Source organism: Pongo abelii, chromosome 15 (genome assembly GCF_028885655.2).
Source record: "Pongo abelii isolate AG06213 chromosome 15, NHGRI_mPonAbe1-v2.0_pri, whole genome shotgun sequence".
NCBI lineage: Eukaryota > Metazoa > Chordata > Mammalia > Primates > Hominidae > Pongo > Pongo abelii.
In genome coordinates, this window is record NC_072000.2 from 75,190,144 (window position 1) to 75,205,404 (window position 15,261).

General features: G+C 40.0%; 1 protein-coding gene across 13 annotated transcripts in view; it reads left to right on the plus strand.

Moving 5' to 3' along the window:
- PCNX1 (pecanex 1) overlaps positions 1-15,261 on the plus strand; it is a 196,746-nt gene that overhangs the window by 24,421 nt on the left and 157,064 nt on the right. For all 13 annotated transcript variants that reach the window (XM_054530275.2, XM_054530277.2, XM_054530281.2 and 10 more), the window contains exon 2: positions 14,274-14,482. In XM_054530275.2, coding sequence (XP_054386250.2) covers positions 14,274-14,482 — 209 coding nt within the window. The remainder of the gene's footprint in view (positions 1-14,273; positions 14,483-15,261) is intronic.

Sequence of the window (15,261 nt, forward strand, 5' to 3'; positions counted from 1 at the left end):
ATTGTTTTATTTTTACTTTCTATGATTTTTCTTACAATTAATCTACCTTTTTAGAGAGACAGTAAGACACAGGCTTCATGTTTGTATCTATTTTTAAATTTTTCCTTTATTGTACTAACAGACTCTGTTCCTAGTCCCTAGTCAGTTATCTTTTATGTCAAATAGTGACATGTCTATTGAAGTTTTTATTTTTATTTATCTAATTTTATTTATTTATTTGTTTTTATTTTTATTTTTTTTGAGATGGAATTTCGCTCTTGTTGCCCAGGCTGGAATGCAATGGCGCAATCTCGGCTCACTGCAACCTCCGTCTCCTGGGTTCAAGCGATTCTCCTGCCTCAGCCTTCTGAGTAGCTGGGGTTACAGTCATGCGCCACCATGCCTGGCTAATTTTGTATTTTTAGTAGAGACAGGGTTTCACCATGTTGGTCAGGCTGGTCTGGAACTCCCGACCTCAGGTGATCCTCCTGCCTCGGCCTCCCAAAGTGCTGGGATTACAGGCTTGAGCTACCACGCCAGGCCAAGAAGTTTTTATATTTTTCTAGGAATTTTTATGGAACCAATTGCATTTTTTACAATAATCCTAAACCATTGTTTTCTAGTGTAAATGGATACATTTTCTCACTGAGGGGGAAGACACCAAAAAACATGAAGGTATAATCCAAAATTGTAAAACTACTTTAAAAAATTAATTATAATTATTTTGCTTGGAGAGCAAGCTAGAGAAGCTGTTTTCAGAATTTTGTTACTAAATGCCACTGTTGAATGTGCCTTGATTTCATACATTGTGAAAGAGCAATTACTGGCCTATGTTTACTAGCAGCTACTTTGCTTTACTGTTGAAAGAAACTGGTGGTGTTGGCGGTGATAGATTTGTAGTTGGCAAGTATGAATGAGAAGAGCTTGATGACCTTTTGTTTGGGTTATTGGTTAGAGAAGAAAATAATTTTTCATTTAGAGTAGAGATCAGCAAACTATGGCCCATGGAGGTTTTTGTATGCCCCACGAGCTAAGAATTATTTTTACATTTTTAATGCTTGAAAAGAAATTCAAAAGAAGTAATATTTTGTGATGTGTGAGAATTATATGAAATTTGGATTTGTGTCTATAAATAAGGTTTTATTGGAACATAGCATGTTTATTTGTTTATATATCTATGGCTTCTTTTATGCTATAACAGTAGAGTTGAGTAGTTACAACAGATCATCTACAAACTGAAGTATATGTTGTTTTGGCCCTAAGAAAAAAGTTTGCTGATCCTGACTGTGTAGCCAAACTGCTCTCTAATGTCTAGTTTTGTGCCTTAGTTTCCCTATCTTGAAAATGAGAAGAATAATAGAGCCATGAGGTGATTGTGAGGGCTAAATGAGTTAGTATACTTAACGCACTTAAAAATGTACCTTGCACATCATAATCACTAAGTATTAGAAGTTAGTTGACATTAAGTGTTAGATTTAATTGATAATCACTTCGTAACATAGACTGGAAAAGATGTATTGAAATCCATTCTGATGGAGAACAGCTACAAGTATATTAAGAAAGCAGTCTTTGGCTACAATGTACTTCCAGATCTTGAGCCAGTGGTGAAGGAGATAGTGAGAGTTATCAATCCAAAACAAAACCTTTACATTGCTGCACAAGGAAAGGAGTATTGTATAAAAGATTGCATTTTTACCTTGCAAAGTGCTAGCCAAATTATTCACTTGAGTTTTTAAGTGAAATAATAAGGTTACCTCATGACTGTGATAATTCTGGTATGACCATTTCTGTGATGCCAAGCGGCGTTTTCAAGAGTCCTATTAGAAATGTATTTGGCATCTTGAATAGCTTGAACCTATCGCTCCTGGATGAAATTGTGCAATTTTTAGTGTTAAGGATAAGCTGTCAGAATTTAAGAAGACTAAACTGTGGGGTAAATGGCTCGGTTTCCCAGCTTGTTTCTCAACATTTGGTTGTCTTCCCTTACTGGAGAGAAAACAAAGTGAAATATTTATCCATCTAGCTTAAAAAAAATTGTGGTAAAAAACACATAATATAAAATTTATTATCTTAACCATTAAAAAATTTTTTTGTTTCAGAGACAGGGTCTTACTATGTTGCCTAGGCTGGACTTGAACTCCTGGGCTCAACTGACCCTCACCCCTCAGCCTCCTGTGAGTAGCTGGGATTACAGTCATAACCACTGGGTATAGACATTTTAACCATTTTTAAGTATACTCTTCAGTAGTGTCAGTGTTAAAATATTCACATTGAAATTACACAAGTCTCTAGGAAATTCCAAACTTTCCCAGATCTTCTTGCTCACCTTGGACTTGAAAAAATAAAACATTAAAGTAGTCAGATTTGTAGAAACACAAAGTAGGTGGTGGTTGCCAGGGGATAGGGGAAAGGAAGTTGTTGTTTAGTAGATAGAGGGTTTCAATTTTGTAAAACGAAAAAGTTCTGCAGATAAGTTGCATGACGATGTGAATCACAATTACAGGAAGGGTTTATGATCTATTATGATCTGCTGGTAATATTGTCAGCTGCTCTGGAATCAGCTGAGAGTCCAGTGAAGTAATCCAAGTAGAATAGAGAATAAGTTTAAACTAAGTCACCAGACGGAACGGTGTGTGTCTATGCACTTTTACCCACTTTGGGAAAAGTTAAACTGTTACAGCACAGCTGTCCTTTGTCACCCAGAAACCTCAAGAGTAATCACTGGCAGGGCTTATGCATTTAAATCAGATAGTGGAAAATAAGTGGGTAACTTTTGTAATTTGAATAGAAAATACAAGTATTGTTCATCAGGTACTGGTTTCCAGTATGTAATGGTCACCTAAATTTTTATTTTGTTCTAAGTCTTTTCACTGTTCAGTGCTCTTAAAAAAGAAATTCTGAGCTGGGCACAGTGTCTCATGCCTGTAATCCCAGCACTTTGCAAGGCTGAGGTGGGAGAATCACTTGAGGCCAAGAGTTTGAGAGCAGCCTGGGCAACATAGCGAGACACTGTCACTATTTTTAAAAGGAAGTTCTACACTTAATTTGTACATCTTGCACATTTCAGTGTGTTTTTGGCACCCAGTTGGCCACTGCTCTTAGCAATATAATAGTAGGGGGAGAGAGTATATTTAGGTGTGTTTTAAGCATTCATAATCTTTGACTCTTTTTGTAGAGGCAGATCCTGTAGACCATTCAGTATTAAGTACTCTGTTTTATCTTCTCCCATTTGGCAGAGCCATTAATATTTTGAATGAATTTGTCTAACACTGAGTAATAATGTTGGGGTTGTTGCCTTTCTGTCCACTTAATTAATGTCAATCATTTTTATCTTAATGTGGACTACAGTGAATTACAGTGGAACTCTTATTTTTCGACATTTTACATTGGAAAATGGAATTGGCAATGTGATATATAGCAAAATAGGCACTGAAATAGGCATAAGAAACCTTGCTTAATATTGGTATTAAGATGGGTGATCTTGGCTAAGTCATTAAAATTCCTGTCTGGAAATGAAGGTATTGAACTAAATAATTTCCAGGAATTCTGGTTTTTATGACCAATATTTCAGAGGGGAACCAGTGTCACACAATTTTTGTGAATTCTGTGAGATGTATATGTGTTTATATGTATCAAAGCAGTTTGTGTTGTGTGTTTGAGAGTGGCCATTTTGCTCAGAAAAGGCTATTCAGAGTACTTTTGTTTCTCATGATGAATATTAGATTTATTAAAGCTATAAATTAAACAACTAGGAATTTTATTTTTATTTTTTATTTTTTATTATACTTTAAGTTCTAGAGTACATGTGCACAACGTGCAGGTTTGTCACATATGTATACATGTGCCATGTTGGTGTGCTGCACCCATTAACTCATCATTTACATTAGGTATATCTCCTATTGCTATCGCTCCTCCCTCCCCCCACCCCACGACAGGCCCTGGTGTGTGATGTTCCCCACCCTGTGTCCACGTGCTCTCATTGTTCAATTCCCACCTATGAGTGAGAACATGTGGTGTTTGGTTTTCTGTCCTTGCGACAGTTTGCTCCAAATGATGGTTTCCATTTTCATCCATGTCCCTAAAAAGGACATGAACTCATCCTTTTTTATGGCTGCATAGTATTCCATGATGTATATGTGCCACATTTTCTTAATCCAGTCTATCATTTATGGACATTTGGGTTGGTTCCAAGTCTTTGCTATTGTGAATAGTGCCGCATTAAACATACGTGTGCATGTGTCTTCATAGAAGCATGATTTATGATCATTTGGGTATGTACCCCGTAATGGGATGGCTGGGTCAAATGGTATCTCTAGTTCTAGATCCTTGAGGAATAGCCGTACTGTCTTCCACAGTGGTTGAACTAGTTTACACTCCCACCAACAGTGTAAAAGTGTTCCTATTTCTCCACATCCTCTCCGGCACCTGTTGTTTCCTGACTTTTTAATGATCACCATTCTAACTGGTGTGAGATGGTATCTCATTGTGGTTTTGATTTGCATTTCTCTGATGGCCAGTGATGATGAGCATTTTTTCATGTGTCTGTTGGCTGCATAAATGTCTTCTTTTGAGAAGTGTCTGTTTATATCCTTCGCCCACTTTTGTATGGGGTTGTTTGATTTTTTTCTCGTAAATTTGTTTAAGTTCTTTGTAGATTCTGGATATTAGCCCTTTGTCAGATGGATAGATTGTAAAAATTTTCTCCCATTCTGTAGGTTGCCTGTTCACTCTGATGGTAGTTTCTTTTGCTGTGCAGAAGCTCTTTAGTTTAATTAGATCCCATTTGTCAATTTTGGCTTTTGTTGCCATTGCTTTTGGTGTTTTAGTCATGAAGTCCTTACCCATGCCTATGTTCTGAATGGTATTGCCTAGGTTTTCTTCTAGGGTTTTTATGGTTTTAGGTCTAACATTTAAATCTTTAATCCATCTTGAATTAATTTTTGTATAAGGTATAAGAAAGGGATCCAGTTTCAGCTTTCTACATATGGCTAGCCAGTTTTCCCAGCACCATTTATTAAATAGGGAATCCTTTCCCCATTTCTTGTTTTTGTCAGGTTTGTCAAAGATCAGATAGCTGTAGATGTGTGGTATTATTTCTGAGGGCTCTGTTCTGTTCCATTGGTCTATATCTCTGTTTTGGTACCAGTACCATGCTGTTTTGGTTACTGTAAGCTTGTAGTATAGTTTGAAGTCAGGTAGTGTGATGCCTCCAGCTTTGTTCTTTTTGCTTAGGATTGTCTTGGCAGTGCGGGCTCTTTTTTGGTTCCATATGAACTTTAAAGTAGTTTTTTCCCAATCTGTGAAGAAAGTCATTGGGAGCTTGATGGGAATGGCATTGAATCTATAAATTACCTTGGGCAGTATGGCCATTTTCACGATATTGATTCTTCCTATCCATGAGCATGGAATGTTCTTCCATTTGTTTGTATCCTTTTTTATTTCGTTGAGCAGTGGTTTGTAGTTCTCCTTGAAGAGGTCCTTCACATCCCTTGTAAGTTGGATTCCAAGGTGTTTTATTCTCTTTGAAGCAATTGTGAATGGGAGTTCATTCATGATTTGGCTCTCTGTCTGTTATTGGTATATAGGAATGCTTGTGATTTTTGCACATTGATTTTGTATTCTGAGACTTTGCTGAAGTTGCTTATCAGCTTAAGGAGATTTTGGGCTCAGAAGATGGGGTTTTCTAAATATACAATCATGTCATCTGCAAACAGGGACAATTTGACTTCCTCTCTTGCTAATTGAATACCCTTTATTTCCTTCTCCTGCCTGATTGCCCTGGCCAGAACTTCCAACTCTATGTTGAATAGGAGTGGTGAGAGAGGGCATCCCTGTCTTGTGCCAGTTTTCAAAGGGAATGCTTCCAGTTTTTGCCCATTTAGTATGATATTGGTTGTGGGTTTGTCATATATAGCTCTTATTGTTTTGAGATACATCCCATCAATACCTAGTTTGTTGAGAGTTTTTAGCATGAAGGGCTGTTGAATTTTGTCAAAGGCCTTTTCTGCATCTGTTGAGATAATCATGTGGTTTTTGTCTTTGGTTCTGTTTATATGATGGATTACATTTATTGATTTGTGTATGTTGAACCAGCCTTGCATCTCAGGGATGAAGCCAACTTGATCGTGGTGAATAAGCTTTTTGATGTGCTGCTGGATTCGGTTTGCCTGTATTTTATTGGAGATTTTTGCATCAATGTTCCTCAGGGATATTGGTCTAAAATTCTGTTTTTTTGTTGTGTCTGCCAGGCTTTGGTATTAGGATGATGCTGGCCTCATAAAATGAGTTAGGGAGGATTCCCTCTTTTTCTGTTGATTGGAATAGTTTCAGAAGGAGTGGTACCAGCTCCTCTTTGTACTTCTGGTAGAATTTGGCTGTGAATCCCTTTAGTCCTGGACTTTTTTTGGTTGGTAGGCTATTAATTATTGCCTCAATTTCAGAGCCTGCTATTGGTGTATTCAGGGATTCATCTTCTTCCTGGTTTAGTCTTGGGAGGGTGTATGTGTCCAGGAATTTATCCATTTCTTCTAGATTTTCTAGCTTATTTGCGTAGAGGTGTTTATGGTATTCTCTGATGGTAGTTTGTATTTCTGTGGGATCGGTGGTGACATCCCCTTTATGATTTTTTATTGCGTCTATTTGACTCTTCTCTCTTTTCTTCTTTATTAGTCTTGCTAGCAGTCTATCAATTTTGTTGATCTTTTCAAAAAACCAGCTCCTGGATTCATTGATTTTTTTTGAAGGGTTTTTTGTGTCTCTGTTTCCTTCAGTTCTGCTCTGATCTTAGTTATTTCTTGCCTTCTGCTAGCTTTTGAATGTGTTTGCTCTTGCTTCTCTAGTTCTTTTAATTGTGATTTTAGAGTGTCAATTTTAGATCTTTCCTGCTTTCTCTTGTGGGCATTTAGTGCTATAAATTTCCCTCTACACACTGCTTTGAATGTGTCCCAGAGATTCTGGTATATTGTGTCTTTGTTCTCATTGGTTTCAAAGAACATCTTTATTTCTGCTTTCATTTCGTTATGTACCCAATAGTCATTCAGGAGCAGGTTGTTCAGTTTCCATGTAGTTGAGCGGTTTTGAGTGAGTTTCTTAATCCTGAGTTCTAGTTTGATTGCACTGTGGTCTGAGAGACAGTTTGTTATAACTTCCATTCTTTTACATTTGCTGAGGAGTGCTTTACTTCCAACTGTGTGGTCAATTTTGGAATAAGTGCAGCGTGTTATTGAGAAGAATGTATATTCTGTTGCTTTGGGGTGGAGAGTTCTGTAGATGTCTATTAGGTCACTTGGTGGAGAGCTGAGGTCAATTCCTGGATATCCTTGATAACTTTCTCGTTGATCTGTCTAATGTTGACAGTGAGGTGTTAAAGTCTCCCATTGTTGTGTGGGAGTCTAAGTCTCTTTGTAGGTCTCTAAGAACTTGCTTTATGAATCTGGGTGCTCCTGTATTGGGTGCATATGTATTTAGGATAGTTAGCTCTTCTTGTTGAATTGATACCTTTACCATTAGGTAATGGCGTTCTTTGTCTCTTTTGATCTTTGTTGGTTTAAAGTCTGTCTTATCAGAGACCAGGATTGCAACCCTGCTTTTTTTTGTTTTCCATTTGCTTGGTAGATCTTCCTTCATCCCTTTATTTTGAGCCTATGTGTGTCCCTGCACATGAGGTGGGTCTCCTGAATGCAGCGCACACTGATGGGTCTTGACTCTTTATCCAATTTGCCAGTCTGTGTCTTTTAATTGGAGCATTTAGCCCAATTACATTTAAGGTTAATATTGTTATGTGTGATTTTGATCCTGTCATTATGATGCTAGCTGGTTATTTTGCCCGTTAGTTGATGCAGTTTCTTGCTAGCGTTGATGGTCTTTACAATTTGGCATGTTTTTGCAGTGGTTGCTACTGATTGTTCCTTTCCATGTTTAGTGCTTCCTTCAGGAGCTCTTGTAAGGCAGGCCTGGTGACAAAATCTCTCAGCATTTGCTTGTCTGTAAAGGATTTTATTTCTCCTTCACATATGAAGCTTAGTTATGGCCGGATATGAATCTGGGTTGAAAATTCTTTTCTTTAAGAGTGTTGAATATTGGCCCCCCACTCTGTTCTGGATTGTAGAGTTTCTGCCGAGAGATCAGCTGTTAGTCTGATGGGCTTCCCTTTGTGGGTAACCTGACCTTTCTCTCTGACTGCCCTTAATATTTTTTCTTCATTTCAACTTTGGTGAATCTGACAATTATGTGTCTTGGAGTTGCTCTTCTCGAGGAGTATCTTTGTGGCATTCTCTGTATTTCCTGAATTTGAATGTTGGCCTCCTTTGCTAGATTGGGGAAGTTCTCCTGGATAATATCCGGAAGAGTGTCTTCCAACTTGGTTCCATTCTCCCTGTCACTTTCAGGTACACCAATCAGACATAGATTTGGTCTTCTCACATAGTCCCATATTTCTTGGAGGCTTTGTTCATTTCTTTTTACTCTTTTTTCTCTAAACTTCTCTTCTCACTTCATTTCATTCATTTGATCAATCACTGATACCCTTTCTTCCACTTGATCGAATCGGCTACTGAAGGTTGTGCATGTGTCACGTAGTTCTCATGCCATGGTTTTCAGCTCCATCAGGTCATTTAAGGTCTTCTCTACATTGTTTATTCTAGTTAGCCATTTGTCTCCTCTTTTTTCAAGGTTTTTAGCTTCTTTGTGATGGGTTCGAACATCTTCCTTTAGCTCAGAGAAGTTTGTTATTACTGATCTTTTGAAGCCTACTTCTGTCAACTCATCAAAGTCATTCTCTGTCCCTTTGTTCCATTGCTGGCGAGGAGCTGCATTCCTTTGGAGGAGAAGAGACACTCTGATTTTTAGAATTTTCAGCTTTTCTGCTCTGGTTTCTCCCCATCTTTGTGGTTTTATCTACCTTTGGTCTTTGATGATCGTGACGTACAGATGGGGTTTTGGTGTGGATGTCCTTTCTATTTGTTAGTTTTCCTTCTAACAGTCAGGACTCTCAGCTGCAGGTCTATTGGAGTTTGCTGGAGGTTCACTCCAGACCCTGTTTGCCTGGGTATCACCAGTGGAGGCTGCAGAACAGCAAATATTGCAGAATGGCAATTGTTGCTGCTTGATCCTTCCTCTGGAAGCTTCGTCTCAGAGGGGCACCCAGCTGTATGAGGTGTCAGTCTGCCCGTACTGGGAGGTGTCTCCCAGTTAGGCTACTTGGGGGTCAGGGACCCACTTGAGGAGGCAGTTTGTCCATTCTCAGATCTCAAACTCCATGCTGCGAGAACCACTGCTCTCTTCAAAGCTGTCAGACAGGGATGTTTAAGTCTGCAGAAGTTTCTGCTGCCTTTTGTTCAGCTATGCCCTGACCCCAGAGGTGGAGTCTACAGAGGCAGGCAGGCCTCCTTGAGCTGCGGTGAGCTCCACCCAGTTCGAGCTTCCCGGGGGCTTTGTTTACCTACTCAAACCTCAGCAATGGCGGATGCCCCTCTCCCAGTCTCGCTGCTGCCTTGCAGTTTGATCTGAGACTGCTGTGCTAGGAGTGAGCAAGGCTCTGTGGGCGTGGGACCCTCCGAACAAGGCGTGGGATATAATCTCCTGGTGTGCTGTTTGCTAAGACCATTGGAAAAGCACCGTATTAGGGTGGGAGTGTTCCGATTTTCCAGGTACCATCTGTCACGGCTTCCCTTGGCTAGGAAAGGGAATTCTCTGACCCCTTGCACTTCCCGGGTGGGGTGATGCCCCGCCCTGTTTCGGCTCACACTCTGTGGGCTGTACCCATTGTCCGACAGGCCCCAGTGAGGTGAACCTGGTACCTCAGTTGGAAATGCAGAAGTCACCTGTCTTCTGCATCATTCATGCTGGGAGCTGTAGACTGGAGCTGTTCCTATTCGGCCGTCTTACAACTAAGAATTTTAAACTCAACTCTTTACAGGTCTAACATATTTTAACAATAATTTAAAAAGGTGTTTTAAAATAACTTAAGACCTTATCAAATTGCATTTGTAAATTTAGTATTCATTTTTAAGGATTTAAATTATCTGACAAATGTTTGCAAGTTGAGAGGCTATAGAAAAAACAAACTCTATTCTCCTACTATGCTATCACAGCACAGAACACTTCTGACAGCAGATTTGTGGGGGTGTCCCCACACACCAAGCAGTCAACCAATTTCTGCAGCAGGTGCTTCAGCAGACACCAGCTGGGTATCCTCCAATTCAATTCAATTCTGACACTGTCTACCTGGAGATATTATTAATACAAAGGATACAAATGAAAAGTTGCATGAGGCAAGGCATGTGGGAAGGGCCCTGGAGCTTCCATGCTGTCTCTGGGCATGCTACCCTCCAGAAACCTCCATGTGTTAGGTATCATGAAGCTCCTGAATCCAAGCCTTTTGGGCTTTTATAGAAGCTTCATTATGTAGTCATGATTGATTACATCATTTGGTGATTGATATGGTTTGGTTTTGTGTCCCCACCCAAATCTCACCTTGAATTGTGATAATCCCCACATATCAACTGCAGGACCACATGGAGATAACTGAATCATGGGGGTGGTTCCCCCATGCTGTTCTTGAGATAGTGAGTTCTCACCAGATTTGATGGTTTTATAAGGGGCTTCCATCTTTGCTGGGTACTCACTTCTTTCTCCTGCTGCCCTGTGAAGAGGTGCCTTTTGCCATGATTGTAAGTTTCCTGAGGCCTCCCCAGCCATGCAGAACTGTGAGTCAATTAAACCTCTTTTCCTTATAAATTACCCAGTCTTGGGTATTTCTTCATAGCAGCCTGAGAATGGACTAATACAGTAAATTGGTACCAGGTAGTGGGGCACTGCTGAAAAGATACCCAAAAATGTGGAAGTGACTTTGGAACTGGGTAACAGGCAGAGGTTGGAACAGTTTGGAGGGCTCAGAAGAAGACAGGAAGATGTGGGAAAGTTTGGAACTTCCTAGAGACTTGTTGAATGGCTTTGACCAAAATGCTGACAGTGATATGGACAATGAAGTCTAGGCTGAGATGGTCTTAGATGGACATGAGGGACTTATTAGGGACTGGAATAAAGGTGACTCTTGCTATGCTTTATTAGCAAAGAGACTGGTGGCATTTTGCTCCTGCCCTAGAGATCTGTGGAACTTTGAACTTGAGAGAAATGATGTAGGGTATCTGGTGGAAGAAATTTCTAAGCAGCAAAGTGTTCAAGAGGTGACAGAGCATAAACGTTTGGAAAATTTACAGCCTGATGATGCAATAGAAAGCACCATTTTCTGGGGAGGAATTCAAGAAAGCTGCATAAATTTGCATAAGTAACAAGGAGCCAAATGTTAATCACCAAGACAATGGTGAAAATGTCTCCAGTGCATGTCGGAGGTCTTCACGGCAGCCCCTCCCATCATGAGCCCAGAGGCCTAGGAGGAAAAAATGGTTTCTTGGGCAAGGCCCAGGGCCTTGCTGCTTTGCACAGTCTCTGGACTTGGTACCCTGCATCCCAGCTGTGGTTAAAAGGGGCCAATGTGCAGCTCAGCCTGTTGCTTCAGAGGGTGCAAGCATCAGGCATTGGTGCCATACATGTGGTGTTGGTCCTGTGGATGCACAGAAGCCAAGAATTGAGGTTTGGGAACCCTTGCCTAGATTTCAGAGGATGTATGGAAGTGCCTGGATGCAGCAGAAGTCTGCTGCAGTGGTGGAGCCCTTATGGAAAACCTCTGCTAGGGCACTGTGGAAGGGAAATGTAGGGTTGGACCCCCCGCATACAGAGTCCCCACTGGGCATGGCCCAAAAAGAGCTGTAAGAAGAGGGCTGCTCTCCTCCAGTCCACAGAATGGTAGATCCAACAGCTTGCACCATGTGCCTAGAAAAGCCACAGACACTCAGTGCAAGCCCATGAGCCAGCCAGGAGGGGAGCTGTACCCTGCAAAGCCATAGGGATGGAGCTGTCCGAGGCCAAGGGAGCCCACGTCTTGCATCGGTGACCTGGATGTGAGACATGGAGTCAAAGGAGATCATTTCAGAGCTTTAAAATTTGACTGCCCTGCTGGATTTTGGACTTGCATGGGGCCTGTAGTCCCTTCGTTTTGGCCAATTTCTCCCATTTGGAATAAGTGTATTTACCCAATGCCTGTATCCTCGTTGTATCTAGAGTAGGACCAGATGGAGATAATTGAATCATGGGGGCATTTCTGCCCTTCAGTTCTTGTGATAGTCAGTGAGTTTTCATGAGAACTGATGGTTTTATAAGGGGCTTCCCCCTTCACTTGGGATTCATTTCTCTCTCCTGCTGCCCTGTGAGGAGGTGCCTCCTGCCATGATTGTAAGTTTCCTGAGGCCTCCTCAGCCATGTGGAACTGTGAGTCAATTAAACCTCTTTTCTTTATAAATTACCCAGTCTTGGGTATTTCTTTATAGCAGCATGAGAGTGGACTAATACAGTGATCAACTCATTCTACAGCCCCTCTTCCCTCCCTGGAGGTTGAGAGTTGGGACTTCAGTCCAACCCTCTAATCAGGAGGTTGGTTCCCCTGGAAACCAGCCCTGGCCCCTGAGGCTATCCAGGAGCCCCCAGGCACCAGTCAAGCTAATAGTGAACAAAAAGACACCAGTTTGGAGATTCCAAGGATTTTAAGAGTTTATGCCAGAAAATGGGGATGAAGACCAAATATGTATTTCACAATATCATACAAGTACTCAACTCTTCCAAATCTGATATTTATGCATTTTGTAAACTTCTAAATATATTTCCCAACTTAAAATTATAAGCCCAAACCAGTTATTCAGTAACGTTTTAAGTTGGAATCACAAGTTTAATTGTTTAGATACATTAATATGCAGGACTTCTTAATCCAAGTATTTAAAAATAACAAATATTTAATATATACCTATTATGCCCACACTCAACACAAAAGTATTAATTTGTGGACTTTATGTTTTTCCATCCTAATTTCAACCCACACTCTTTCCCTCTCAAAAAAAAATTTTTTTTTTTAAAGAAACTTTGATCATATCTGTATTCTAAACCTGCCTGGCTCATCAAGACATTTTTATTTTTGTCTCAAGTGATTTGAGGTTAACTTTTTTTTTTTCTTTTTGAAATGGAGTCTCACTGTGTTACCCAGGCTGGAGTGCGGTGGCATGATCTTGGCTCACTAGAACCTCCACCTCCCAGGTTCAAGTGATTCTCCTGCCTCGGCCTCCCAAGTAGCTGGGATTACAAATGCCCACCACTACGCCTGGCTAGAGGTTACTCTTTTAAAGCCAATTTGGGGTCATGTTCTCAGATAACTGAGATTGAATCTTGTGAAAACCTGGGGTCTAGAGCTATAGATGTCTGGGTGATTTTTCTCATGAAATTGGGATAAGTTGAGCCTAGTTGTATTACCTCTGCCAGTAGTGACTCTAGGCCTTGCCTTCCCAGTGAGCTGGTCTCCAAGCCTGCCACCTGTGGACTCAAGTTCCCCATCACTGAGTCCTCCTGTGTGATGGGCCTTCAGCCCCACACCCAGGATGTTTGGCTGACTTATTTTATTTAATCTGTTACTTGATTCTGTTCTGTGTTCTTTTATTCTATTTGTTTGGCAGGCCACAATTTTTAAGTATTTTAAATGTTTAACTATTTTAAAATAAAACCCACCTGGATTTTGCATGTCTTCCATATCTTACCTAGTTTTACAGTCACAGTTCTAAGGTCATTCTCATGACAGTTTTAACTTCCAATTTTCAGGAATACAAAGAATGCATCCTAAAAAATGGTTGCACAGAGCCCATAAACAGGCATTATATTTGGATCACAACCTTGATTTCTTCACATATACTGTAATGTGATACCTTTGTTCTCCAATTGTACAATAAGGCTTTTGGCATGGACAGTATACCTGTGCTGTCCAGTGGGAATGTAATGCAGGCAAGCCATATATATCATTTAACATTTTCTAGTAGCCACATTAAGTAAAAAGAAACACATGAAATTAATTTTAATAATGTTTTATTTGACCAGTATAATCTAAGTATTATTTCAACATGTAATCAACATAAAAATTGCGATATTTTACATTTTTTTATATTGAATCTTTGAAATGCAGTGTTTATTCTTACTTTACATCTCAGTTCAAACTAGCCATATTTCAGTTACTCAGTAGCCACATGTAGTTAGTGTCTTTTGCATTGGGCATTGAAGCTGCTAAGTTTTGCAGCTTAGCGCTAGTAACATAGTTGTTGCTTTGTGTGTAAATGTGTTTATTATTTTAGATACAGATTTATCTAATTGAATACAATATAAAATATTTTAAAATGTATTTCCTTATTTTCTTTCTCTTAAAGGCCCTTCCTTCTACCATGATTATAGTAGCAGTTTATTGTCCTGTGATAGCTGCTGTTTTCATTGTTCTGAAGATGGTCAACTATCGACTACACAGAGCACTTGATGCTGGAGAAGTTGTAGATAGGACTGCAAATGAGTTCACGAATCAGCGAACCAAAGCTGAACAAGGCAACTGTTCAACCAGGAGAAAAGACAGCAATGGACCGAGGTAAGGAAACCTATATCATTGATTGATTGTAATGATTTAGATTGTGTTATCTGTATGATGATGTGATTATTATATTGTACTTGTTTTCGTTATATGGTTTTAAGGCAGTGTTAGATCTTACCACTGTAGATACAATGGTGGGTACATATTTTAATATTAGAACAGAGCTAAGCTAACTGGCGTGTTTGGGGGATTAAATCAATATTCTTGGCCTCAATACTAGACAGGTTAGAACAGTACTGTTGCGGGAAGACAGGGACCCCGAACAGAGGAACTGGCTGAAGCTGTGGCAGAAGAACATAAATTGTGAAGATTTCATGGACATTTGTTAGTTCCCCAAATTAATACTTTTATAATTTCTTACGCCTGTCTTTACTGTAATCTCTGAACATAAATTGTGAAGATTTCATAGACATTTATCACTTCCTCAGTCAATACTCTTATAATTTCCTATGCCTGTCCTTTAATCTCTTAATCCCGTATTCTTCGTAAGCTGAGGATATATCTCACCTCAGGATCCTGTGATGATTGCGTTATCTGTACAAATTGTTTGTAGAGCACGTGTGTTTGAGCAATATGAAATCTGGGCACCTAGAAAGGGAATAGGATAACAGCGATTTTCAGGGAACAAGGGAGATAACCATAAAGTCTGACTGCCTGCGGGCTGGGTGGAACAGAGTCATATTTCTCTTCTTGCAAAAGCAAATAAGAGAAATATCGCTGAATTCTTTTTCTTAGCAAGGAACAGCCCTGGGAAAAGAATGCATTCCCAGGGGGAG